General features: G+C 33.1%; 2 protein-coding genes and 1 pseudogene across 12 annotated transcripts; 1 reads left to right on the top strand and 2 right to left on the bottom strand.

Moving 5' to 3' along the window:
• Positions 1 to 234: 234 nt before the first annotated feature.
• On the bottom strand, positions 235 to 4,045 carry LOC132307002 (small ribosomal subunit protein uS12). Its single transcript, XM_059804650.1, has 4 exons — positions 3,900 to 4,045; positions 1,005 to 1,160; positions 777 to 903; positions 235 to 675 (listed from the first exon to the last, which is right to left on the bottom strand). The coding sequence occupies exons 1-4, from the start codon at positions 3,902 to 3,904 to the stop codon at positions 535 to 537; spliced, it is 429 nt and encodes a 142-aa protein (XP_059660633.1). The 5' UTR covers positions 3,905 to 4,045; the 3' UTR covers positions 235 to 534.
• A 1,367-nt stretch (positions 4,046 to 5,412) lies between these two features.
• LOC132307000 (interactor of constitutive active ROPs 3) lies at positions 5,413 to 11,886 on the bottom strand. 11 transcript variants are annotated; one of them, XM_059804642.1, is made up of 4 exons: positions 11,545 to 11,886; positions 9,887 to 9,992; positions 8,352 to 8,556; positions 5,413 to 7,391 (listed from the first exon to the last, which is right to left on the bottom strand). In XM_059804642.1, the coding sequence occupies exons 2-4, from the start codon at positions 9,904 to 9,906 to the stop codon at positions 5,706 to 5,708; spliced, it is 1,911 nt and encodes a 636-aa protein (XP_059660625.1). In that variant the 5' UTR covers positions 9,907 to 9,992; positions 11,545 to 11,886; the 3' UTR covers positions 5,413 to 5,705. The 11 variants fall into 11 exon arrangements, with proteins under 11 accessions (XP_059660625.1, XP_059660624.1, XP_059660628.1 ...); XM_059804641.1 differs by lacking the exon at positions 11,545 to 11,886 and adding an exon at positions 11,311 to 11,509; XM_059804645.1 differs by lacking the exon at positions 11,545 to 11,886 and adding an exon at positions 10,917 to 11,027.
• A 5,558-nt stretch (positions 11,887 to 17,444) lies between these two features.
• Positions 17,445 to 18,642, top strand: LOC132310246 (tetraspanin-3-like; annotated as a pseudogene).
• The last annotated feature ends 7,992 nt before the right edge of the window (positions 18,643 to 26,634 follow it).

The following is a 26,634-nucleotide window of genomic DNA, read 5'->3' as shown; positions in this document are numbered from 1 at the left end:
TTGCAAGTGAACTACTATACAGGTCGGACCGCCTGTCCACTCGAATATGAATTTTATATACAGTCCATGGAAGCAACCTCTCGAGCAACTACAAGATCAAAGCTACTGTACCAGGAAGTATTTCGAAATCAGATTTCTTGTTGACAGATTGTGGAGATAACAAATCCCACGTAAAAAAAAAAAATAAAGAGAAGGTTTTCCGGAGACAATAATTTGCAGACTTGGGCAATGCTATTTTCTTAGTTAAAGATATGTAACTTCCAAGGTAGTATTGTAACATGCGGTAAGCATGGGACATAACATAATGCATATCTGAAGTTTCAGGAGCATAAACATATACTCAAACATAATGAATAGAACAAGAGTATCTAAGAAACAAGATAATGTCACTATCTCATTAAGTTCGATAAGTGAAGAAGGTAAATACTGGATCAAAGAGCAGCAAGACAAAGCATGAGTAGTAGTTCCGGAGAGGGGAAAAAGAAGTGTCTCATCTAAGGACATATCTGCACAAAATCCTCTCTTCACTGGTGTTCAGGACCTTGGCTTCTCCTTTTTCTCTTTGAACAGAGCCAAAAGAGACACCCCTGACACCTTCACAACCTTGAATCTGACTCCAGGAATATCTCCGACTGCATGCCCCTTACGGCCAAATCCTGCAATCAGCACCTCGTCCTACATGGCAATAACAGATAAGTTTTTATAAGGCCAAAAACCATCAGAAAGGAATAAATTGTTTAAAAAAAGGAAACCTAGGCCTGGTAGACAATGCTCACATTCTCCTCGATATAGTTCAAGCAACCATCATTTGGCACGAATGCAGCGATTTTCTTTCCATTCTTAATCAACTGAACTCGAGCACATTTTCTAATTGCAGAGTTTGGCTGCTTAGCCTCAATCCCGCTGTAGGATGCAACCAGTCAACTGTTAGTAAGGTGTCATGTGGAAATATTCTACAGTTAAACAATGATTGGAAGATAAAAGGAATAAAAATTCCATCTTACATTTTTTCAAGAACAATGCCTTTTGCATGGGAGGACCCGGCAAATGGTTTCTTCCATTCATTGCCAAGATGGGACTTTTTATATGCCTTATCAGCCCACCTTTGCCTTCTACGGTGGGACTTCAGCTTGCGACCGGCTCCCATTCCACGTGTTTTCCTGTAAGACATTCGCTAGCAGATTATAAATACGTTCACTTACAAAACATAGATATACCTTTTTAAGGGGGAAAAAGAAGCACCATTAATGATTCATAACCACGTTGATATAAAGTTATAAGCAACTCTAAGGGCATGTTCACTACCAGGAGTTAATCCCTGTTTTTACTGTCAATTCCTAAAATTGAGAATCAAAAGTGTAAATCATGTTTACTAATATAATTTTACTTTTCAAAATTCAGAAAGTAATTCCTAATTTTATTAAGGAAACGAAAAGCGGAAAAACCTTGCTTTCTATACTTTCGCCAATGTAGCGGCAAATTACTTTCGACACTGTAGCGGGCAATGTGCACTTAAAAGCCTCTTCCCTCTTTCTGGTTCTGATGTTCGTCAAACACCATATTCCACCCCAATATCAGATCAAACTCTCTCCCCACTCGAGCACCTCCACAGCCCCGCCGTGCTGTGCCAGGAAGCCGCCGTTCATGTCCGCGTTGAACCGGAGGTTCAGAAGCACATGAGGGAGGTCTGTTACAATGACTTCGGCTGCGATACGAGTCCCGTGCCGGAGCCAAGCTCAAGGATGTCGAGGCAGCAGCCTTGTCCGTGAAAGGAGGAGAGGGTGCCGGAGCTGTGTTGTGTTGGATTTGTTGTGTTGGTTTTCTTATCTATGTTCTTGGCCATTTTTTTCCAAAAGAGAAGGAACAACTTTCTTCTCAAAATAATTCTGATTATTTAAAGGTTTTGTTGCTGGTTGATTACAGTTGATTTCATAAATCATACATTTGCAATATGCACACTCCAATTCCTGTGTGAGTCTGTCAATCTGGGTTGAAGTTTTTTAAGAATTTGGTAAGATGATGTAGCATGTTTATCTGAGGATGTGAGCTTGGTGTATACGAACCTGAACTGTGCTTAGAATTTAGAAACCAAAATTAAAATCATAATTATTGGACTTACTTTCTAATTTCTTGCTTTCAAAATATTGAAAGCATAAAAGAGTATTAAACATGATTCTACTAAGTATTTCAGCTTCAGAAATGAGAATTATAATTTTACTTTTGGAGAAAGTAAAAATAAGAAAGTGAAAGCGTTAGTGAACAGGCCCTAAGAAAAAACATCTATGCTCTACAGTGATTATTGAATTGACCACCAAGAATAATGTAAAAACTTGAATCATAAACATTACATTGAATACAAATTTAGAATTGCAAAAGACCCAAGCAACTGATGGAACTTCTAAGTTTCTCATTATAATAACATTATTTTACTAAAAAATTAATAAATCTACAAGCTCATTAATATGGACATCTACTTGAAAATTCTAGGTACAAAAGCATATTGTGCAATACTTGGCAGTACTAAATCTGTTGAAAAAGCACATGAAATGGCCATGAAAAGGGAACAGCAGATAAAATACATATTCTAATTTTCTACATTTTTCACATTTCGGATCATTAACCTCATTGTGTGCTCAGAGTAACTCAATCTACAAAGCATTAGATAACAACTACATGGATTCAGGTGAAGAAACCAAGTCTAACACATAAATGCTTAATTACAAATCAAAAACCAGTCACGTTGTACATGACAACAACTTGAAACTTACGTTGTTATTTTCTCTATAAAACTCGTCAACATGCATAAAGAAATCCAAATATATGATTATAACATGAACTATGCATTGGTCTCGACTCTCGTACAGTGAATGAAAACGAAGATCTCTGTGTTTCTTTTTCAATTTCATTTTTTCGCCATACCATATGCACACCCATCACCAAACTAGGAATTGAACCCCGCAACCTCTTTTTGCATTATTAATGAAATGACATTTTTCCTTAGCCATATGGGCATAGAAATATAACCCTGTTCTGTACAGATGTAAAATATATATAGCTCTGAAGAGACGATAACAACCTTTTGTCTCTTATATCTGTGTATTCATCATAACACATTTTTTTATAAGACAATAAGAAACTCTAGAATTGGTATAGATTAACCCAAAAAATCCATTAATTGTGTTCACGTCTGGAATGGACAACAGAACAACAATTGAGGCATTTTTGGAAAATTTTGTTATGAATCCTCCTGTACTTTAGTCTAAGCTTTCCTTTTTGTAGTTTGAAATTTTGTTATGAACTTAAATTTTTCTTGCTAATACAGAGTACATAACATACTACTTTTGATCAAATTCAAATCATTTTGTTACACTGTTTTGGGTACTCAATCAAACCAGATAAAATATCATTTTTTTTCCCAATCTTTATATATGTAAACACAAAAAGTTTGATGAAATGCCTCACTGAAGACGAAGCTGTGTGATTACAGAAGATGTTTAATGAAACAAAGAATTTGATTCACTCTAATATCATTCAATTTGGAAGAACCAAGTCTAAAAAGCTAATAAAACAAAAAATTATACATATATATAGCTCATTCTATATTTAAATTTTAATCCAAACACATCCCTATTCTCAGATAACAAACGTTTCTCCAATTCTCAGGCAGTTTCTTCAGAAATCATTTTGAAAACGTACTTTTTTCTAAATAAATATCCACACACACATTCACAAGAATGTACGAGACCTAAATTTCTCCAAGCCATATAAGGAGCACTAAATGTAATTTCTACGGAAAAAAAAAAAATTCCGGGAACTATTTGAATTTCTATGAAACGAAACATAACCTCTGAAAAATAATGCAAAAGAAGTGAAATGCGAGGATAATGGGAAGTTCTTACCCCATGGTGACCGCGAGAAGAGGCTCTTCAACAGAGACGAGAGAGAAGACGCAGCTTCGCTTTGCTTAGTCGCAACTAGGTGAAAACCCTAAAACGTTGACGAACTTTGTATGAAGGCCTATATTCTAAATAAAATTACGAAAAGACCTGAAGTTTTCAGCATATTGGAATTGTTTCCCAGCCCAACCCAAGCTTATCTAGAGATGGGCTGAAGGGAATGGGCTTTTACTCTTTAGGTTGGAGTTGGATACCATAATCCATTCCAAACCCGTTTGCCCCAGTCCCGGGTCAGAATGAGCAGCTTCGGATCACCCACTCTGTAAATTTCTTCTTCTTTTTTTAAAGGAAAAATAATCCCATCCAAACAAATTCAAATTTATATTCTATAAATTTGATTATGAATTGAATGTTATTTTATTTATTAGTCATAATACCTGGCCAATAATTTTGACTTTTTTTTTTTTTTTTTGTTGTTTATGTGAGTGTTGATCAAAATATCAATTTTACTCACATTTACGGCCTATGATTAGTCCGTATGTCAGAATTATATATTATTTTCTTTCATTTATGCTATTTATTTCTTTCAAATTATATATGTTCCTAACTACGTGACAAAGGACATGGATATTATTTGAAAAACTTCTACTTCTAAATAAACTCTCAACTGAAAATCTATACGCTATGTTCGGTTGTATGAAACTGGAACTTTAGAATTGAAATTTGTGTAATTAGAGAAAAAAAAATTTTAATTTCACCAATTTCAATTTCAAAACTTAAATTCTATGCTGTCATAGATAACATAGATAGGCTAAGTGAATTTCGAGTCAGTTTTAAGCATTTAATTGGCATATCAACTCACAATGTGACATTGACATTAAGGCTTCAAAGCAAGATGCAAAGATTGTATTGTTCACATACACATGGCAGATAATCATGCAAAACCATTAATTTAATCTACATGGAAACCTGTGCAAGGAAATGAGCATGATCTTATCCCCTGTGACAATTTCTGGGGAAGCAAACACAAGAAGTTTGGCAAAAACAATACCACGTATACATGTACACACTCATATTTCCAACACACAGAAGAAACTATATTTTGGCTTAAAAAAGAAGAAGAAGAAGAAACTATATTTGAGAAAAAATTGTACAGAAAAGCAATTGTAAAACAAGAAATGAGAAACACCCGAAATAGTAAAGAAAATAAAATTGATAATTATGTAAGAAGTTAACAAGGTAAGAGAACTCCTACCATAGACATGCAAAATTCAAGCTAATCACTAGAAGAAAATATTTAATCAGTAAGAATAAAGCATCCAACATTGAAACTGACTCATACCATAGACAATGTTCTCCAGATAAAAATTAAAAATAAAGCAAAGAGCATCCAACATTGAATTAAAGACTCCATGTATACCAGAAATATTTTCAAGCGTTTAGTATTATATCTATATCCTCCATGATAGAGTTGTCTCGAGTTCATAGTTCTCCACTCTATAACTTGAAAACAGTGAAAAGTTCAAAATTACCATTTTATAGATTAACAATGTCGTAGTACATTATAATGTTTATGGGTGAAGGAAGAAGGACTGGGCTTTTGTAATAACAAATTAACATATTGCTCATGAGAGCAGAAGTGCAACCAAAACACAAATTTCTTTTCGCTAAGAAAGCCCCAACTTTCGTCACACCACCAAGAGTACCTAAATTAGAAACCAACCACATAGTTGTAATTACAGAATTGAAACTAAATTTAAAAACAGTAGCAAAGAATATTCAACCTGTCTCGCAACTCTCATGGTGCTTCTATTTCTGCGGCTTTTTCCACAAAACCCCAATCTTCTTCAGCATGTTACCGTTTCTCTTCTTTGGCAAATCATCCTCCAAGTCTTCAGAATAAGGTGAGCTAATCTTCCCAGTTATGGGATCATAGTTACTGTCCAATGATCCTGTTCTTTCAATGAATTTCCCGTTATTTGCTGTTGAAAGCATAGCTGCAGCTGCCTCTGCAGCCTTCCTCCACTGGTCGGATTGCACCTTTACCCTTCTTAATTCTGCCTCAATTTCTGAATTTGCTGCCTGTGCTGCCTCCAACTGCTCAGCTGCCTGTGCTGCCCTTCTATTACTCTTATTTATTTCCTCTGTAGCGTGCCCGAGCTTCACGAGAGCCTCCTGTTCTGCAGCCCTTCTTGCCTCTACTTCAGCAACAACCTCCTCGTTCACTTTTTCCCCTTTCATTTCCCTTTTCTTGACTTCAAACTTCAGCATCTCATTTTCCTCAGATATATTCTGCAATTCTGTTTCCTTATCCATCAAATTCGCCTTCAGATCTTCAACATGTTCATTTAATTTTTTCAGTTCCTTTTCCAGTTCGTGTTCTCTCTGGCGTGATAAGCTCTTCTCCAGCTTCATATTTATTTCGTCATTCTCCTCCAAAATACCCTGTAATTGAGTTTCCTTGTCCATCAAGTTTGCCTTCATTTCCTCAATATCAGCTTTTGTTTTAGTTAGTTCAGCCTCCAGTTCAGCTTCTTTGAGACTTGACAAGGACTTAACCTGCTCCACCAATTCATTTGCACTCCCAATCTGCACTATGCTTTGAATTTGTTCTTCATGAAATCTTCTCTCAGCAGTCTCTAGTGCAGTTTTTAGCTGACATACCTCAGCCTTCAAAGCGCTAAGTTCTTCCTCGAGCTGGATTGATTTCTCAGTCTTTTCATTTTCTGCAGTTTCCCAGTCAAGTTGATGATCACTGGCCGAATTTTGAGAATATTTGCTGCCAGACTGAACAATATCCGCCTTAAGTTTGCTAACAAGTCCTTCCAGCGAGTTTACTTGTGCCCTTGATTGGTCGAGCTCTGAAGCTATGGCATTGTAAGCCTCCGGCCCTTTAATACCATCTGAGCTGAGGCTCTCTACAGTCTTTTTGGCTGTTTCTAGTTGCATCAAAGTTTCAGCAACAAGTGCTTGGGCTTGAGCTTCTGATTCTTTGCAATCCTTCAGCTGAATTTTCATGCTTTCCACTTGAGAAAGAGTTTCTGCCAGGTTTTCTTTCAAGCTCTGGAGCTCGGCATGCGCTGATTCTGGGTCCTTTGTCTGTCCGCTCTCAGATTCAGCTACCATGTCAAGCTGGATCCTCAGCTGCTGAATCTCATTCATGGCAGAGGCCAATGCAGCTGAGTCGACTGAGTGCTGCTTCTGGATGGCCTCGAGCTTTGACTGCCATGCTTGATCCTGGTCCTGAGATATCTTCTGGAGCTCAATGATATGGGCCTCCTCAGAAGTGGACAGCTCCAAGAGCTGCTTCTGGGACTCTTCGAGCTTCGAAGACATTGCTGATAGCTGCATTTTGGACTCCCCTGCATCCTGCTCGGCTTGCCTCTTCCATGACTCAGCTGAACTTAGATTGTCCTTCCCCGTCTTCAGATCCTCCTGAAGTTGAGAAATCTGAGATTCCAACTCAGAAATCCTGCTTGGGCGCTTCTTCTGGAGCTTGCAAGAAGAAAACTGAAGCTTTAGGAATTTATGCAATATTCACTGAAACCAACTTTTTAAGGCATATTAACAGCAAATAATACAAACAATTATATTTTCAAAAACAAAAGAGATTAAAATATGATACTAATTCAAAATACAAAACAAAAATAGAGAATGGTTTGGGGTCTAAAAGAAAAACTTTTTGGCAAGACAAAGAACTGCAGAACTAGATTCTACTGCGATAGCATGAATGAAATGCACAACTATAGTGATATTTACAGGATATGATGATGTAGTTACATCCACAAAGAAATAGAAGAGAAGAATTCTCCAACTTGGCTGACAGAAATACAATTGTTCTCCCATATATTACCTATAATGCACACGATAACGAACTGTTTCCCTAACACTAATCAATGCAACAAAGGAATAGCAATGAAGCAAATGCATGACATCTTTCACACTAGATACAGTAACAAATAATATGCATAGTGGTAAGGGATCGAACAAGCAGTGTTGCATAATGGCTTTCCAAAAAATTGAGCATTTTTCAAACAATTAAATTTCTACACTATTCATATACATAAATGGAAAAACCACTCATTTAGGACCATTACTTTGGTGCAATGGTAAATGCTCGGGGTGACCAGCCTAAGAACACAGGTTTGAGTATGAGAGCATTCATTTTGTCCAAAATAATATTGAAGGCAGTTTATCCCTCCCAGCACTCACATAGGCATGACCAACATTGGGTGATGTCATTTTAGTGACCCGTATTGATAGGAAACTTGAGATGACCAGCTATGTGTATTGTAATTAAACAATCATGACATAGAACCCTTATGGGACCATAAGACACGAGCCTTAATGCTTAGGCTTCAACACATCAGCACAGAAACTGACTTGGAAAATTCTGAACATTTTCTAAATAGCAAATTACACAAAATTTGGTGAGATATTGTTATTTTAAAGTACCTCAAACACCGGGCTTCTTGGTGACCTGCGCTCAATGACTTTAGGGCTTCTTTCTTTTGGTGTCCTACTTGCTTTAGGGCTTCTGTCTTTTGGTGTCCTGCTTGCTTGATTTGAAGAAGATGCAGGGTCAATCTCTAAAGCAGTTGTCTTGAGTTGGCGTACAGCTCGAGGGGAGATCTTTTGAGGAGCTGCTGAAGAGCTGATTCTGTTACCAAATCATTGCAATGACAATCAGCTATAATATTTATCAAATTACCAATCATCAGATTTTAACAAAAACTACCTTATCTGAATGTTAAATCATAAGAGAGTTGAAAACCTCTTCATGCTAAATTATGCATTGATTCAGACTATGTAAAAGGTGAGCCAACTTTTAAATGGACTAGTAAATCAAGTCATCTCACAGCAGTACTCCCAAGTCCAAAACCTTGTTGAGAATGTTTGAACTTGGGATATACTCTTTGCCTGGAATTATTTGAAATATGAATGTGTCATGAATAGGAAGAGATTTATGATAATGAATATTCTGGGAGAATGGAATGATTGTTTAAAATAACATGTCTGTCTGATAATTTCTGGAATATCTTAGAATAATGAAGAAAATCAACAATATAATGTGAAATCGTCTGCAACATTCATACTATATGTGCAACACTTAAATGCTGTTGAATAATGCATTATTTGGTTGATTTGGGCATGTTTCAGTATTCATACTACTCCAATTGACTCAAAGTATTGCATTATGTAGCATTTAGCCAAGTATGCCTTCCAAATTAAAGCCTCATAGACAGTATGCTGAAGGCACAACCAACATAAGTCACGAAGAAAAGGAGAAAACCATCAATTCTGTTAATACAACTGAAAATCAAATTACAGTGTCAAAGGTTAAAACATCAAATAGCAAAACTGAGATTCCAAACTCAATTCTTGTCACAATGAAGGGGGTGTGGGTGTGTGGAAGCAAATAATCAGACATAAGACAAGGGGTAAAAAGGTCATGTAATTAACCATATTTCTATTAGTGAATCTGCAGGTCAACAAATTTTTGTTTGATACCAAGGGAGGAAGTAACTGTAACTAAAACTATTTCCATTTAAACTATCCCTGACTGTTAGTGGATATAGGAAGTCGTTTATCATACATGATATAAAAGAGATAAGGCAAGCCCAAATCAAAGGTGAAAAAAGTAAGTGTGACAAAAATAAAAATGAAATGGAAGACTTTGCAGTGGAAGTGAACAACAAACCACAACCAACAATTTCCAACACATTAATGGAGTAACTTGTTAACCTTACCGGAAATAGACGCTTTCAACACCGACCGACGAACAGATAATTCACAGAATCAATGGAATAGGAGACAACAATCCGTAACTCAGTATGTAATCCGGAATTCTTACGGAACTCACTACTATGAAAATCTATACTACTCATTTATTCTAGATGAACAAAAGCAACATTATAAATTCAACCAAGAGACCCACCAAACAGCCATTAAAATTGGAAGGAAACACCCGTAAAACCCGTTAAATTTACCTTGTTTTAGGAGTCTGCATCTTTTAACTTCCTTTCCAGCTAGAAAATTGAAACAAAAGTGAGGTTATGTAATCTTTGCTAATTCAATGCCCGCTGACCCACAAGTCTGCACCAATCCAGAGAAATCACAAGCTAAGAGAGAAGAAATGGGTATCCAATGTGAGTGAATGCACATGAGGAAATAAATGGCTGATAAAAGACTACTCCTCCTTATCAACAGATATACTTGTACAAGTAAAATCTACACAAACCATTCAAAAGCTATACTGCGATAGTTCCAAATTGCTTACAGAAAAACAATGCATTTATAAGTAATCTTAATCTTTGTAACATTCAATACTCCGACAAATAAGTAAGCATGCTTGATACCCATTATTGTATTCACGAGGTACATACAGCTACTGGGACAAGTTGAAATCTAGAAAATTACAGGACATACCCTACGTTCCTGTGGTAATCTTATCTTATACTATAAATTTACACCAGAATTCCACATGACAGACAAAGCTGTGTGGTGGGCCACTTTTTAAATTGGTCCCCATTCAGAGGCAATTTCCTTACTCATGAGGCTCCTCCATTTTTGCCGTGATTAAGGGCACCATTGCACGCTGTGCCGTTGAAATTTGAGAAATATATATTATATTTACATAACTATTTCTGAGGAATTAGTTGGGCCAAAATGGAGGGTGAGCCTTGGTAAGGTTGTCATTGTGGCCTATATAGGTCACGAAATCGAAACCGGAAACAGTCTCTCGCGGAGATAAGACCGCGTATATCTAACCCTGCAATGATGGGAGACTCGTGCATTGGGCTAACCCAGTACAGGCAAAACGATTTGGCTCACAGATTCGCCATTTACGACTCAGATTTTTGTCACTCAAAACACACACTGATTGCAAATTAGATCTACCGCTACCCTTAGATCAATAAAAATTAACAAATAGATTAACGGTTGATAATGAAAAATAAAGCAAATGAACAAAATAAGCAAACATTGGAGCTCAAATATCCAAAAAACAACGGCTCATACTTCCTTATCAAAAGCTCTAGAGAGAGATTACAGAGAAATGTCATATCTGTAACAGTGCTGCAGTTCAGAGACAACAAAGCGTTAGAGAGAGAGTTGATTTTACGTTGTAGAGAGAGAATATATGATTGGTTTAGAGCCTTGATGAGATTCGATTTCACTTTTTCTTCTTTTACTTTTTGTAGCCGTTCAAAAAGGCTTGAAGCTATCAAACATGGACACAGACCTAACACTGTTGTCATGACCTCGTTTAGTATAACAACAACTACGACTACTTTTTCGTAAAACAAAAATCAGATTACATCTAAGAGGAACTGGAAAAGAAAACATCATTAGCACATAAAACTCAAAAAATTAAAAATTAAAATAAAGAAACGCAAATTGTGCAAGAGGGGACCTGTATATTTGGCTCTGTTTGGTTGTCGGCGAGTTTCAGAGCATTTCCTTACTTTTCTCTCTCACCATTCCCAAGAACCAACAGAAAATGCAGGTGAAGGGATTTTCTATGCTATGGTTATTTCTTTTGTTTATGGGTATTTTAATCTTACCAAGAAGATAAAAATATGTTGGGAATAGAACTATAGAAGTAGAAATGGAATGAGATTTTTCTAAGGTATAGAAGAGAACGTACTGTAGAATGAGCTTTCTTCTTCTGTCTTTGGTTGTTTTTCTTCGTCTACTTCTGGTGAACACAGTTCCCAAAGCTAAGAGAGAGAAGGAAAGAGGAGGAGCGCATAATATAAAATTACAAAGTGGAGAGAGAAAGAGAAAGAAGAGGAGAGTACTAGTATCAGAAATTTGTCGTGTAACTAACCACCATGTTTCGAGGGACTAACTCTAAGAAAATTGAGTGATGCTTACAGGGATTTGGGTTGGAAATGTTCAAATTTGTACTAAGTATTCAACTGTTAGGTAGTCTGTCTGAGTATTTTTTTTTTTCCACTTTCTTTTTCTTTTTCTTTTCCGCACAAAATATTCTACTGTTAGGTAGCGTGTATTAGTATTTTTTTTTCACTTTCTTTTTCTTTTTCTTTTCCGCACTAAATATTCTACTGTTAGGTAGCGTGTATTAGTATTTTTTTTTCACTTTCTTTTTCTTTTTCTTTTCCTCCTATTTATACGTTTTTCTTTTATAGGTAAAATATTTTCTTTATTTTTATTTTATTAATATTTGATAAAGATTTAGGTCAAAGGGTGAGTCTATAGGGTAGGTATAGGGGTGACAATTCGTATTCGTTATGTAAATGTATTTTACTAAATAAATAAATCCAAATCTAACCCATTTAATAATCGGAACCCTCAACACTAACCCGACCTACTCGTTTAATGATTTGTTTATCAAAACTAGACATGTAATATTCAATCAAATACTAACGGGCTAGTGACCTAGCGGTATCAGCCTCTTACTTCTGAAAGAGAGATTAGGGGTTCAAATCTCAGAAGAAACAAATGTGCGTGAGTACCAACTAGGAGAAAAAATATATATATTCAATCAAATAATAAATACTACGGAAAATTTTGTCACAATTAACCCAAATATTGAAAATAAGAAGAAAAATCATAAGGTGTAGTCAAGGTTTATGTTAAAACGACTTAATTATCTATAATAATTGGGTTTAAACAGGTAACATATTACATATGTCATATTCATGATTATGACATGTTAAGTTAAACGTGTATAAACGGATTACACGTATTGAATCCCCTCAACCCTAACCTAACACGATTAAGTAAACGGGTTAATCGTGTCAATCTGTTTATGACCCAAACCCTTTTAAAGTCAACCTAAATCCGCTTATATCGTGTCGTGTTCGAGTCGTGTTGGCAATCGTGTCGTTATTTACCACCCCTATGCAGGCATGTAAAATAACTTGTCAAAAATTGATATGTAAGTTACTTTTATTAAGTTTTAATTTATGTTTTCTTCGTATATATTTTACAACAACCAAACACCAAAAAGTTAAAAAATATATATATATTATATCCAAACAAATAGAGTCAGGAAAAAATATATATTTTATATCCAAACAAATAAAGTCAGGACGGACCCATAAACATAAATGAGGGGCAATATGAATTTTTTTAATCATTTTAGGGGGGACAATAGTATAATTTTATAGGTATATATATCAAAATTCTCAAAATATTATAGTATAATACTAAAAAAAAAAAAAATCACAAGATAGGTCCATGTCTGAATAGAGCCTTCACGAAAAAAATAAAAATAAAAATAAAAATTGTTATACATTTTTTTTTTCTTTTTTTAAGAATTTCATCTTAAATTTGTTTAAGATTGAACTTTTTAAGGACATGTATAATGGCTTCATCGTAGTTGTTTTTTTTTTTTTTAAGGTAAAGTAATTTACTTACATACATTGTTTCCACTAATACCCGAACCGTGACTTCCTTTTGAAAAATAAAGGTTTAGTATCACTGGCTAGGGATGTAACTTGGGTTAGGTAACCCAAACCCAATCCGAGCCCAGCCTAATTTTTTACGGGCTTGGATAATCATTTTTATAATTAGAGTTGGATTTGGGATGAAAAATCTCAACCCGAATTTATTTAGAGTTGGCCTTAGGTTGAAGTGTTAGCAACCCGAGTCAACCCGAACCCAAATTCTAATATTATTTTCATATATATTTTTACTTTTAAATACATTATATATAATATTTAAACTATGATTAAATTTTTTATTTTCAACTTCTTTTGAAGTGCTTGCAAACCGGGCCAACCCGAACCCGAATTTAAAAGTAAAATGATGGGTTGGACTTAAATTGAATAGTTAAGGTTGAGGATATGATTAAGGTTGGACTTGGGTTTAATATTTCATATGGTGAATTGGGTTCAAGTTATACCTCAAACTTATCTAACCCGCCCGAGTTGCAACTCTACCACTGGCCCTTTGATGGCTTGATCAAAGTTAACACTAAATTAGAATGAAGGTAAGTTGTGTTTTGTTTTTTACCATATTAATTCATTCTTTTGTGAGATATTTCAAATTCACTTATTGATATGGTAAAAACCTAAGAAGCATGGACATTTCTATGAAAGAACCATACCCATGTAGGATACCGACACTCCTCGGATACATGTCTGTGTCCATAAATAAAATTAATTTTATTATTTTGGATACTTCGTCAACACTTCCCGAACACTTCATCGACACTTTCCTTACACTAATGCTTTTCTGACATTTCTAACATAAGTCTACCCAGTAATCTTAAAGATAATATAAATACTATCATGACAAAGTAATGAAATAATGGTATATGTGATATAAAAATTATTACAATAATGACATAATTTCATTTTTTATTTCATTTCAGAGCAACTCTTAGTATAGAAATTATAAATGAATTAAAGTTTTATAATACTATTATTAAATAGATGTATAATAATAAAAATTTATATTATTATGTAGTTGTGTTCACGCCGTACTTGTGTCCTATTTTTAAAAATTTTGATGTATCAATGTATTCGTGTCATATCGTATTCGTGTTCATATCCGTACAATAACAAAGCTTTAGAGAGTTATCTGTATATGTGATCTTCTCTCAATTTCGTAATAAATTAAGCATTGTACTTTAATAATATTTTTTTACTTCCAAAAATAAAATATTGATAAGAACAAAATAAGCGTGAGTGTAAAAAACTCCATAATGAGGTAAGGTGCCTTTTGATTTTTTATTAATTTATTTTTAGTGAGACATCACAAAGAAAAGTAGATGTAAAGTTTTGTGTGTTGTGTTTGGCAATATAGAATTGAAGTTTTGGAATTAGAATTGGTAAAATTAAAAAAAAAAAAATTTAATTTTCAAAATTATTTTTCTCCAGTTCCACAAATTTCAATTCTAAAATTTCAATTCCATAACTACGAAACATAACATGAGTATATACCTTTTGTATTAGAAGTAGGGTTTACTTTGGCATTTTAAACTTATTTATTGAAATTAGTCTGATAACTCATTCAACTTACCCAGTTCTTTTGAAAACTTAAAATAGTCTTCTATTTTCTAAGGGTCAGTTTGGTGCAACCGAAAAGGGTGGAAAGGGAAGGGAAGTGATGTAGGGGGATTAAAAATTTGTGTTGGTAAAAATTGTTGGAAGGAAAGGGAATGTTATGTCAAAGCTTCAATAATGTTTTTCTTATCCTCCCAAAAATGGGAGGAAATGGAAGAAAAGTGAAGGCAATGACTGATGGAGGAGTTGTGATACCAATTTTACCCTCAAGATTACATAAGTTTGCAAAACAATATACATACAAGTTAGCAGTTGCAGAGAGAGTGAGAGACGGCGGGCCGATGATTGAAGCTTGCAAACGGCGAACCCGAACTGGAACAGCGGCGATGAAAACTGAAAGATATAGGTTTTGATTTTCTGAACAATATGAAATGATATACCCATACAGGTTTTGAACTTTTGATTCTTGCAGATAGATATAGGTTTTGAACTTCTGATTCTTGTAGTGCAGAGAGAGATAGAGAGGGCAAGTTCAGAGTTGAGAACGAGAATAGAGATGGAGCCTGGAGGCGAGATTGGGGAGGCTGAAATGATTTGCCCTAAATTTTTTTTTTTTTTTCTTTTCTTGTGGCCCATCTATAGGAGACTATATATATATATATATATATATATATATATATATATATATATATATATAAAATAGAGATGGAGGCGAGATGAGACTGAAATGATTTGCCCTATTTTTATTTTTATTTTTATTTTTATTATTATTTTTCTTTCTTTCTTTCTTGTGGCCATAGGAGACTATATATATATATATATAGAGAGAGAGAGAGAGAGATGGAGGCGAGATGAGGCTGAAATGATTTGCCCTATTTTTTTTTTTTTTTTTTTATCTTTTCTTGTGGCCATAGGAGACTATATATATATATATATCTTTTAAAGTATAAAAGGGTATAATAGTCAATTTATTAAAATAATTCCCTTTCCTTTCTTTCCCTTCCTTTTCCCAAACAAGATTATTATCCTTTCCTTTCTTTTCCTTAATTAATCAACCAAACACAATACAAAATTAAAATTATCCTTCCCTTCCCTTTCCCTCATAACTAATATTATCCTTCTCCTTCAAACCCACCCTACCAAACATAGCCTAAAAGTATTGTTGTATTCCATTGGAGAAAGAAATAAAAAATCCATTAGACAAAAACACCGTCTTCAAATTTGTAAATTAAGGGTGACAATTTGTGTTTGCAGATCATAAGTATGTCGTGACGAACTAATGGTATTTTTTATTAAATAAGTAAATCCAAAATACGACATGTTTATTAATCATATCAAGAACACTCAACACTAATCCTATCTATTTATTAAACGAATTTCGCGTGTTAACCTATTTAATAACCTATTCCACAAAACGTAACATTTAATACTCAATCAAATAATAAAATACTAAAAATATATATGTTTTATTCGAGTCGTATTGCCGGGTCGTATCTTACTTTATCACCCTTAAAGTAAATATGTATATATGCAATCCTGTAGAGAGAAAAAAAAATAATAATAAAATAAAATAAAATAAAATAAAAAATAATAGCCAAAGCTTTGACAATAACCATGACTTTTCCCAAAATGATGGTTAGAGCCATGTCAATTGATGGGTACGCACCCAGCTTGTTGGGCCACCGTACTAAGCCCAAAACGTAATGGACCATTGACTTTTCCTTTTTTAAACAGCCAGAATTATGTGGTTTGATCAATATGATTGGGACATGGAGAGTTTTAAGCAAGCCCAAAATGTGTAATAGACCATTGTTCTAATATCCTGTCAGTCGCATGACATTTTTTTTATTTTTTTATTTTAACAAAAACTTTATATATTGAAAGGCAAAAATATATTACTAAATTACAATTTTTAGTGGTCGCATAACTTGAATCTAACATGAAATTATTGTGACGAAAAAGAGTTCAAATAAAATTTTAAATTTTTCTTACTTTTCGTATATATTATAGAAAAACAAAGAAAATAATATCTATAACCCTCAACCGTGTTTAAAAAAATACATTTTTTTAAAAGAAAGTGATATTTATACTCCAATTGTATATTTTAAAAATTAAAAATCAAATAATTGTCATTCAAAAATATTTTTATCAGAATTCTTAATTATTATTAAGAGTATTATTGTGTGCACACTGTGCAGCAATTGTGGTGAGTTTTATTTTAAATTAACACATTTTGAGTATGAAAAAGATGAAAAAACTCGAACATGTTACTAAACTTAGACAAGAATAATCATTACATTTTCGTACATCCTCACCTAAATATTGTCCATAATTCATTACTGGGTAACCCACATGCACTCGGCAATTACTGAGAAACCAAGTCTGATATGTATATGTATATGTATATATATATATATATATATATATATATAATCATAGCTGTATATAATAAAACCTCATGCATCTAACAACCAATTCCCAAGTAATTTCCAAACTTGAAAGCTACAACCCACCCCAGAACAGCAGTGAAAAAGAAAAGTTTTAGGTTCTTACCTTTGAGATTATACAGATGAGAACTAGCAACCACTTGATCGGCCTACTCAACTTCCTCACCTTCCTGCTATCAATCCCCATCCTGAGTAGCGGCATATGGCTGAGCAGCAGGGCCAACAATACGGACTGCATGAAGTTCCTCCAGTGGCCGTTGATCATCATCGGAATCTCCATCATGCTCATCTCTCTGGCGGGCTTCGCCGGAGCGTGTTACCGCAATACTTTCCTGATATACCTCTACCTGTGGGCCATGTTCCTCATCATAGCGGCCCTGATCGGGTTCGTCATCTTCGCCTACGTGGTCACGGACAAAGGCTCGGGTAGGCCCGTACTGAACCGGGTATACACGGACTACTATTTTCAGGACTATTCAGGTTGGCTGGAGCAGCGCGTAGCGGATGATAGCTACTGGGTGAAGATCAGCTCTTGTGTAAGGGACTCCAAGGTGTGTGGTAAGAAAATGGGGAGACTCATTGGTGGAGTTCCCGAGTCTGCCGATATGTTTTATCTCAGAAAACTCACTCCTATTGAGGTAATTTAATCAGTAATTTTTTTTTTTTTTTTTTACATCAAAATTGCTTGTTATATATATTTCTTTGATAGAGATGTGATAAAAGTCGGACTATATTTGAGGATATGGGTTTTAAGGAATATTGTTTTATACTTAAAAAGAATCAATTCTGAAACTTGATATTTCAGTAGGGTCTTTCCAAATTCCAAGTAGGTGTTATGTCATGGCTCTTTCTTGCATGGAACTTCCATTGAAATTATGTTTGTATAGTATGGCTATATATATATATATATATATATATATTGCTTAACAAAAGATTACTAATTAATTTCCATTTTGTTGATTTGTGGACATATATAGTCTGGTTGTTGCAAGCCACCTACGGAGTGTGGCTATGTTTGTGAACGAAACGGTTTGGAACTCCGGAGGAGGGCTGGTGGGGAGCAATGTTGACTGTGGGAGGTGGAGCAATGATCAAGAGCAGCTGTGCTACGCCTGCGATTCTTGCAAAGCCGGCGTGGTCGCCAGTCTCAAGAAGAGTTGGAGGAAGGTTTCTGTGCTCAACATTGTTGTATTGATCATCCTTGTCATATTTTATGTGGTTGCTGTTGCAGCGTTTAGGAGCGACCGTCGGATTGACAACGGTGAGCCCTACGGTGAGACCAGGATGGAGAAGGCGCAACCTAGCCGGAGACATTTTTAACAAATATGATCTCAACTTTAGAAAGCCCCAATTTAATTAATGTGATTTGGGGTTTCTAATTGTATTTCGATGGGTTGGTGTGGTTGGGTTAGATGGGAAGAATATTTGTGCTTTTTATGTTTCATTTGGAAGAAAGCTAGGTTGGTTCATTTGTTGTATATGTTGTGGTGATGTTCATTTAATTTTTTGAATTTCCAACTCAAAAAATTCATGTAAAAAATCAGTTGTTTGGAGAAAAACATTCCGAATTACATGCATTATTATTCATGAATTAATGTTAAATACATGCAAGTCTATCGGTTCATGGTGGTGTAAGATTATTTATTTAATTGTGGCCCACATGATTTGGACATGTGACATGTTACTTGGTGGTTAAGTAAATAGATATCACATTAATATTATATTATATTATTTGGTCAACTTATAGTTACCTTTTTGGTAATTACTTATTGGAGTAGTGTTTCCTTTCCTATTCCTTATTTTGATGGAAAGTAAAATTACTAGTCCTCTCTCTGCCTTTATAAAAGTGCATATATAATAATTCAACAGAAGAATAATTTATGTGAAGCTTTTTATTTGGATTTTCGTGCATGTTTAGTATGACCTGAACATGAATCTCTGGCATTAACATATGAATTTGCTATTGATTTCATATTTGGGTGAATTTGTGTTGCACCTTGTAAAGAGATGTAAACGTACATGTGCTTTTCTAAACTTACGTGCCTATGCATGGGATTGAATAGTTTGGTGTGTTATTGTTTTGTCTCATTATCAGAAATATTTTGGGTAATACTTTTATGAGAATTGTTATTAGACATGATCATATTGGACAATTGCAAAACTAAAGTTATTCATATTTATTTGATTGGATGATTAAATAATAATAATAATAATAATATTTTAATTCAATCAATTAAAATATCTTATTTTGTGCTTAAATTGAATTACTTATAAAGTAACTAGTTTGAGCATGGCCATGTATATTGTATTTTGTACTCATACATACATACATGATGGAGAGTCAATTCTAGATTGATTCAATTATAATCTTCAAGTCCGAAAATAAAATAATATATTTTATTATGTATATAAAATAAAAAATATTTTTTATGAAATTTCAGACTATTAAGTTTTTGAGATCGAAGTTGCTTAAACTTCAATCGACAATTATGAGTATGTGTGTATAATATTAAATGAGTAAATTAATGATTAATTAGTTACTAGCTAATTTAATATTCATATTATGTGAGGGTTAGTAGCTACCAAAGTGGCCTAATCATAATGGTTGATAAATATTAATTTTAGTGGTAAACACAATTGCCATATTTCATGAATTATGATGCTTATAATTTTTTGTGATATTCATGAATATTGGGTTTATTTAACCATAAGAAATAATTCTCCAAAGGGAATTAATTTTCAAGTGATTAAATAAAAATTAAGGGGTTGCATGTATTTTTTAATTAGGTAAATAAAGGATATCCAAAGGTAATTTATTTGTTTAATTAAATAATGCATCACCAATAAAGGTATACATATAAATACATGTAAGCATCATTATTAGTATTTTATAGTTGCCACCCAAATGGGTACTATAGTTATACATTGTATTTATATTTTAAAGTTATATATACGTTTTGTTAACTCAAAGCATTATTGTTGTGAGCATTTTACCTTATTATATTTGTTTTATTTTATCTCTTCATGCGCATATATGCTACATCTGTTCTGATACTCAATATGACTAACTTCTCACAATGGAATGAGTAAGTTGAGTTCAAAATTTAGATATGTTAAATCTTGATTTAGTATTTTAAATTGAGAAACCTACTGTTATTACTGATAAAAGCAGTGAGAGTGAAAAGATTCTCCATAAAGCTTGGGAGAGATCGAACAGATTAAGTATTATAGTAATGTGAATAATTGTTTCCCATAGTGATAGTGCTAAGGAATATTTTGACTAGAAAAATGTTTTCGTATTGTAGATAAATATCTAAAATGAAAATTATTAATTTATATCACTACTATGCAATTTTTGTTGGTACTCTTACCATGTATGGGTATGTTTTTTATAGATAACTAATGTTGTTGCAAAATTGAAAACCTTATGGATGATTGTGAATGAAAATTTTCTAATTCAATTTATTCTCAATTTCTTGTCTATTCAGTATGGGTCATTTAGAAAATTAACATTATTAAGACAAGTAAAAAGTGATTTAATTGACAATTATGTTAATTTAGGAGGAGATAAGATTTAAGTAGAAAGGTAATCATTATGTTCATCTGATGACTCAAGAAGTTATAAATAAATTTTGAGAATAAGTCTGAAAAATGCATTAATTGAGCAACACTCAAAATTAAAAGATTTAAATCAATCTACTAAAAGAAAGGAATGTAATAATGTAAAAGTGTCATTAATGTATTGAACACTTTTAGAAAAATTACATGAAATATAAAGAATGATTCGAAAAAGAATAGTAAGTTTTTAGCTTTTATATATTTTGAGTTACTTTCTAATATATGATAGGTTGATTTAAGTAGTAATGTTTATTTTTCTAATAGATGCAAGAATTTCTTATGGCCTAAACCACAAATTCAAATAAGAATTTCTTATTTATGATAATTGGAAAAAAAGTTTTGTTGAAACCATTGTGACATTATGTTTAATGTTAGACCGTGGATTTTATTTAAATTATTATTATTATTTTTTTATGTTTATTCAATTTCCCATAATTTGACTTTATTTCAAAACTTTATGCTAATGGTTTTTCATTTAAATTTGATATTATTGTTTGTGAGTTATGGAATTATTGTTGATGATTTTTGTAAATTCAAACTTGATAGTTTATTTATTAAAAACTTTTTGATCTTACATCATAATGTTAGAATTAAGTGTAGCTCAATTAATAGAAAATTTATCTTTCTTGTGTCATAAAAAATTAGGTCAATATCTAGTGAAATGTTATGAAAATTAGTAAAGGATGTGATTCTGCTGAATCTAAACTTTACTGATTTTGGTGTGTGTAGATTGTATTAAGGGTAAACAAATCAAACACACAAAGAAATAAGTTACAATAAGTACATAGCTTCTTAAAATTATTTATACAGACATTTGTAGACCTTCTGATGTTCCATCTTTTGGAGGAAAAAAGTATTTTATCGTCTTTATAGTTGATTTGTTCGCGTTATGGATATATCTATTTGTTGTATGAAAAACTCAAGCAGTAGGTACTCTTGAAGTAAACATAAATGAGGTTGAAAAACAATTAGATAGAAAAATGAAAATCATAAGGTCATATAGAGGTGGTGAATATTGTGGAAAGTATGATAAAACGGGTTAATACTCTAACCGTTTGTTAAATTCCTTGAAATGTACGGCATTTGTGCTCAATACACTTTGCTAAACATGCCACAACAGAAGCGTGTAGCTGTAAAGTATAATCGTACTCTTATGGAATTGGTTAGAAGTGTGTTAAGTAATTCCTCGTTACTTATAATGTTGTGAATGTTAAGTAATCTAAATGGTACAAGTTTTACTATCCTAAACATAGTACGACAATTATTGAAATCGGTAATATCAAATTCATTAAGAATGGTGAAGTCAGTGGGAGTGATAAAAATAAGAATGTGATCATTTAAGAAGTTATGATACATATTTCTTTACCCATAACTTCTAAAGAAAAAATTGTTCCTTCAGTTGTTGAACTGTATAACAACGAAAAATAATTGAATGATCAACAACTCCATGATGAGATTGTTATCAATGAATATATTGTAAAAGAATCACATGGAATAACATTAAAACGATCTCAAAAAGAAGATCTGCTATTCCGGATGACTATGTGGTATATCTGCAAGAATTTGATTTTGATTGATTTTCTGAATGAGAGTTTAGAAAAAGGAAGTCTATATGAAACAACCTGAAGGCTTTACATTAAAGAGTAAATTATACATGGTTTGTAAACTTAAGATGTCAATATATAGACTTAAACAAGCTTACCGACAATGGTATATTAAGTTAAATGATAGCATTATTTCTTTTGATTTTAAGGAAAACACTTTTGATCGGTATATATATTAGAAGGTTAGTGGGAGTAAGTTTATATTTTTTATTTTATAAATTAATGATATTTTATTTGCTAATAGTGATTTTAGTTTATTATATGAAACTAAAAGTTATCTTTAAGAACTTTGAAATGAAAGATATGGATGAGACATCCTATGTGATAGGCGTAGAAATACTTCATGATAGATCACGTGAATTGTTAGGATTGTCTCAGAAAGCATATATTGAAAAAGTTCTAGAAAGATTTGGTATGGAACATTATTAAACCAGTATTGTTACATACATAAAAGGGGATAAATTCAGCCTAATGCAATCCCAAATAATGAGTTAGTTAGAAGGTACAAAAACGAAAAATATTCTTTATGCATATATTGTGGAGTTTGATGTATATACAAGTTGGTATGGGATAAAAGATTATATGCTCACACTTATGAGGACATTTTTTAATTGGTTATTTGTTTCTTTTGGCTGGAAGAACAATATTATGAAAAAGTACAAAGTAATTTTTTATTACTTTGTCTATTATGAATTTTTAGTTTGTAGCATGCTTTGAGGTTACAATTTATTATTGCAGAATTTATTTCAGGATTTGGAGTTATGGGTACCATTTTTAGATTGCTGAAAATTTATGCTACAATTGTTGATCTTCTTATATGAAAAATGATAGGTATTCTAAAGTTGAAATACTTTATCATTAAAGAAGATGTTTAGAAACAACGAATGCCTATTGAGTATATAAGCACACAACTGATAATTACAATCCATTAACGAATGGACTACCACCCAAGACATTTATGGAACATGTTAAAAGAATGGGTCTTGAACATAGTCAATGATGATTATTTTTTAATTGTGGATTGCTTAACAGTGCTTATATATATTTGACATTTTGCGCTCATTAAATGTGTTTCTGATATTTCCTATTAATTAATGTACATGTACGTATTGCTTTAATAAGTGGTAATAGGAATAGTCTTGGAAAAGACATTATTGTTAGATCATTATTGAAACTTCTCATTTATAGACTATGTTAAATAGGTTACTGGTGTTGTGGTACATGGAAGGGATTGTGTCATTTAGGGACATACAACCGCCATGACTCACATTAGTAGTTTGTTTACCATGGTATTTATGATGACCAACTTAATACCTTAATCTGATTTATGGTGTACACTAATGACTATTTTACTAAACCACTACAGAAATTATCATATGTGTCAAGTGGGAGAATGTAAGATTATTTATTTAATTGTGGCTCACATGATTTGGACATATGACATATTACTTGGTGGCTAAATAAATAGATATCAGATTAATATTATATTATATTATTTGGTCAACTTATAATTACCTTTTTGGTAATTACTTATTGGAGTAGTATTTTCCTTTCATATTCCTTACTTTGATGGAAAGTAAAATTATGTTACTAAAAGGAAAATTGGTCCTCTCTCTGCCTTTATAAAAGTGCATATACTCCATCAATTATGTATGCTAATGAAAATAACACGTAAAAATTTTATGTGTACAAAAGGCCAAGAGAGAGAAAACAGTTTCCACCTTTGCCTGTTAATCAGAGTTGCAGATTAGTTCGTGACTAAAGGATCTAGACGTTGGACTTAATCTCAACAAGATATTTACAATTAGAGATCGATGTATTTATATCTAACTACTTTATTTATGCATTATAGCAATATGAAAATAATGAAGTTCAAAGATCTTAGGATCCATGTTTATTTGTGATTGAATGGCTTAACACGAATAAATTATAGTTTACACATGGAGCACGTATTCGGTATGCATCGTGCACATCACAAGCATCCGTGTTATATATGTGCAGCCGCATGTGTAACACGTTCAAACATAGACGGTTATAATGTGTTTGGTGTGCAGAGCACTTCGTATATATTCACCAGATCTCCATGGGACATTTCCTATACAATATATGTATAAACTTAATTCTCACCATGTAGAGGTTGCACGCGATTCTTCTTTAGCTGTGTCATTAATTAATAAAATCTCCTCGATCACATAACAAAAAGTTTTTTTTTTCTTTTTGGTAAATCTTATTATTACATGACAGGTGATACATGTCATCACCATGAGTAATTAAGTCTTTTTCCATGGTAAGTGTTATAAGGGGCCATTTGTCTCACATTGAATTTAGATAGAAAAGTGATTGAGGATAAATAAGTGAGTATGCAGCACTACCCAACAGTTTGAACTTTTAGTTAAATGGGCAAATGCCCACCCATTCAGTTAGTATCAGAGCTAGATCCAATCCTTAATTCGGTGCTACGCCAAGCGTCCGGTCCAGAAGGCGTCCAGGTGAACCACCTCAGGTAAGCAAGGTAGCCCGATCACAACGAGAAAATTTCGAGTTCGGGGGGAAGAAAATGTTATAAGGGGCCATTTGTTTCACATCGAATCTGAATAAAAAATAATTGAGTATAAACGAGTGAGTATATAATACTATTCAACAATTAGAATTTTTGAATAAATGGACAAGCGTCCAAAAAAATTTTAAGCCCACTTGAACTCCTTTGTTTTGAAACCTTGGTGATAGATTGATAGTTCGAATTACTGCACTAATATCAATAATTCATAACACTCATTGTAATAATATATAAATGGGCGTGTATTTATAAGTATATATATATATATACTTATAAATACATGCCCATTCATGGGTTTGTAAAAATCCAACGGGAGGGCTACAAGTTACAAAAACCAGGTACGCTGCACATGCTTTGCCAATGACGCCTCAATACACGGATCAAAATGCCCATGCCAACAGGCTTCTTAAAAAATAAAAAAAAAAATAAAAAAAAAGGCTTGCACTCTGCTCATGAAATTAAGTACTACGGAGTAGTACATTTCCACAATAGTTTTTGTCATTGCTTCCCTAGATTTCGAAGCTCATAATTTACCTACTCATATGGTTTCACATACCACTTCCAAGTATTTAATTACTTCTTTATTGATCAACTAATAATTTATGGATACAATTTTAGGTCAAATGTTCAAATCTATGTCCTCTGTTTTCAACATTTTTATTTTTAAAATTATAATGGGTTTGGAGTCTTTGGACTCCATCACTATATTGTGCACAACACACATCAACACTGTAGGTCTCCAAACATGATGGAGGGGTAAAATGGTTCCATTTAATCAGGGCGGAGCCAAAAATTTGCTGTTGGGGGCGAGTTTGAACTATATAATTAAAGTTATAAAAATTTATACATCAATTGTAAAAATTCTTAAATTTGAGCTTTTAAAAATATAATTAAAAGAGTCCAAGTTGTAAATTTACTAAATTTTAAGGACACAGGCTAAAATTATTTTCAAATTCCCTATTTTGAGTCAATATACTAGTGTTTTGAAAAAATTTAGGGGGCTAATTGAAATTTTTAATGAATTTTAGGGGCAATACTTACAAAGTAATTAATATTTAAAGGGTATAATAAAATTTTTAAGAAAGTTTGGGGGTCATGGCACCTCATGGCCTACCCCTAGCTCCGCTCTTGCATTTAATGATCTTAAATCATAAATGAAAGTGAACTTTAAAACCTAAAATACATACATGTAGGTTTTGTTGAAGGAGTAATGCAACAAGTATGTCTGTTGGTTTTGTCTCTCTCTGCTACCCTGTGGATTTACGTTGGGTTCCTCCCGGTCTATTAGAGTTACACATGGTTAAGAATGTCTGATGGATAATTTGAGTCCGCGAAGTCGTGATTGGGGTGCAAATGACTGAATCCTTCACCTCAAACTCATCCAAATCTTTAACTTCTAAAATTGCAATGTTAGTTGGTGCTGGATGCTCTAATGCGACAAAAACCATTTAATCTTTGATTCTCATGACGATGGTCATGTCTTAGCTTAGCGTTAAGTTTCTATAGAGTTGTCTGATTTTGACTTTGCTATGA

The sequence above is a fragment of the Cornus florida genome, unplaced genomic scaffold (assembly GCF_030987335.1).
Source record: "Cornus florida cultivar Cherokee Brave unplaced genomic scaffold, ASM3098733v1 CherokeeBrave_3.0.0_Hap2_Chr05, whole genome shotgun sequence".
In the NCBI taxonomy this organism is placed as follows: domain Eukaryota; kingdom Viridiplantae; phylum Streptophyta; class Magnoliopsida; order Cornales; family Cornaceae; genus Cornus; species Cornus florida.
The sequence above is the reverse complement of the archived record's forward strand: the minus strand, read 5'-3'. Positions and strand labels throughout refer to the sequence as shown.

Coding starts and splice junctions, on each gene's coding strand:
- LOC132307002 (XM_059804650.1), bottom strand. Junction 904..1,004: donor GGCATTGTTCTTGAAAAAAT/GTAAGATGGAAT, acceptor TGCATCCTACAG/CGGGATTGAGGCTAAGCAGC. Junction 676..776: donor TGAACTATATCGAGGAGAAT/GTGAGCATTGTC, acceptor ATTGCCATGTAG/GACGAGGTGCTGATTGCAGG.
- LOC132307000 (XM_059804642.1), bottom strand. CDS start 9,906: ATGCAGACTCCTAAAACAAG. Junction 8,557..9,886: donor ATGCAGACTCCTAAAACAAG/GTAAATTTAACG, acceptor ATTTGGTAACAG/AATCAGCTCTTCAGCAGCTC. Junction 7,392..8,351: donor CAAGAAGCCCGGTGTTTGAG/GTACTTTAAAAT, acceptor TCTTCTTGCAAG/CTCCAGAAGAAGCGCCCAAG.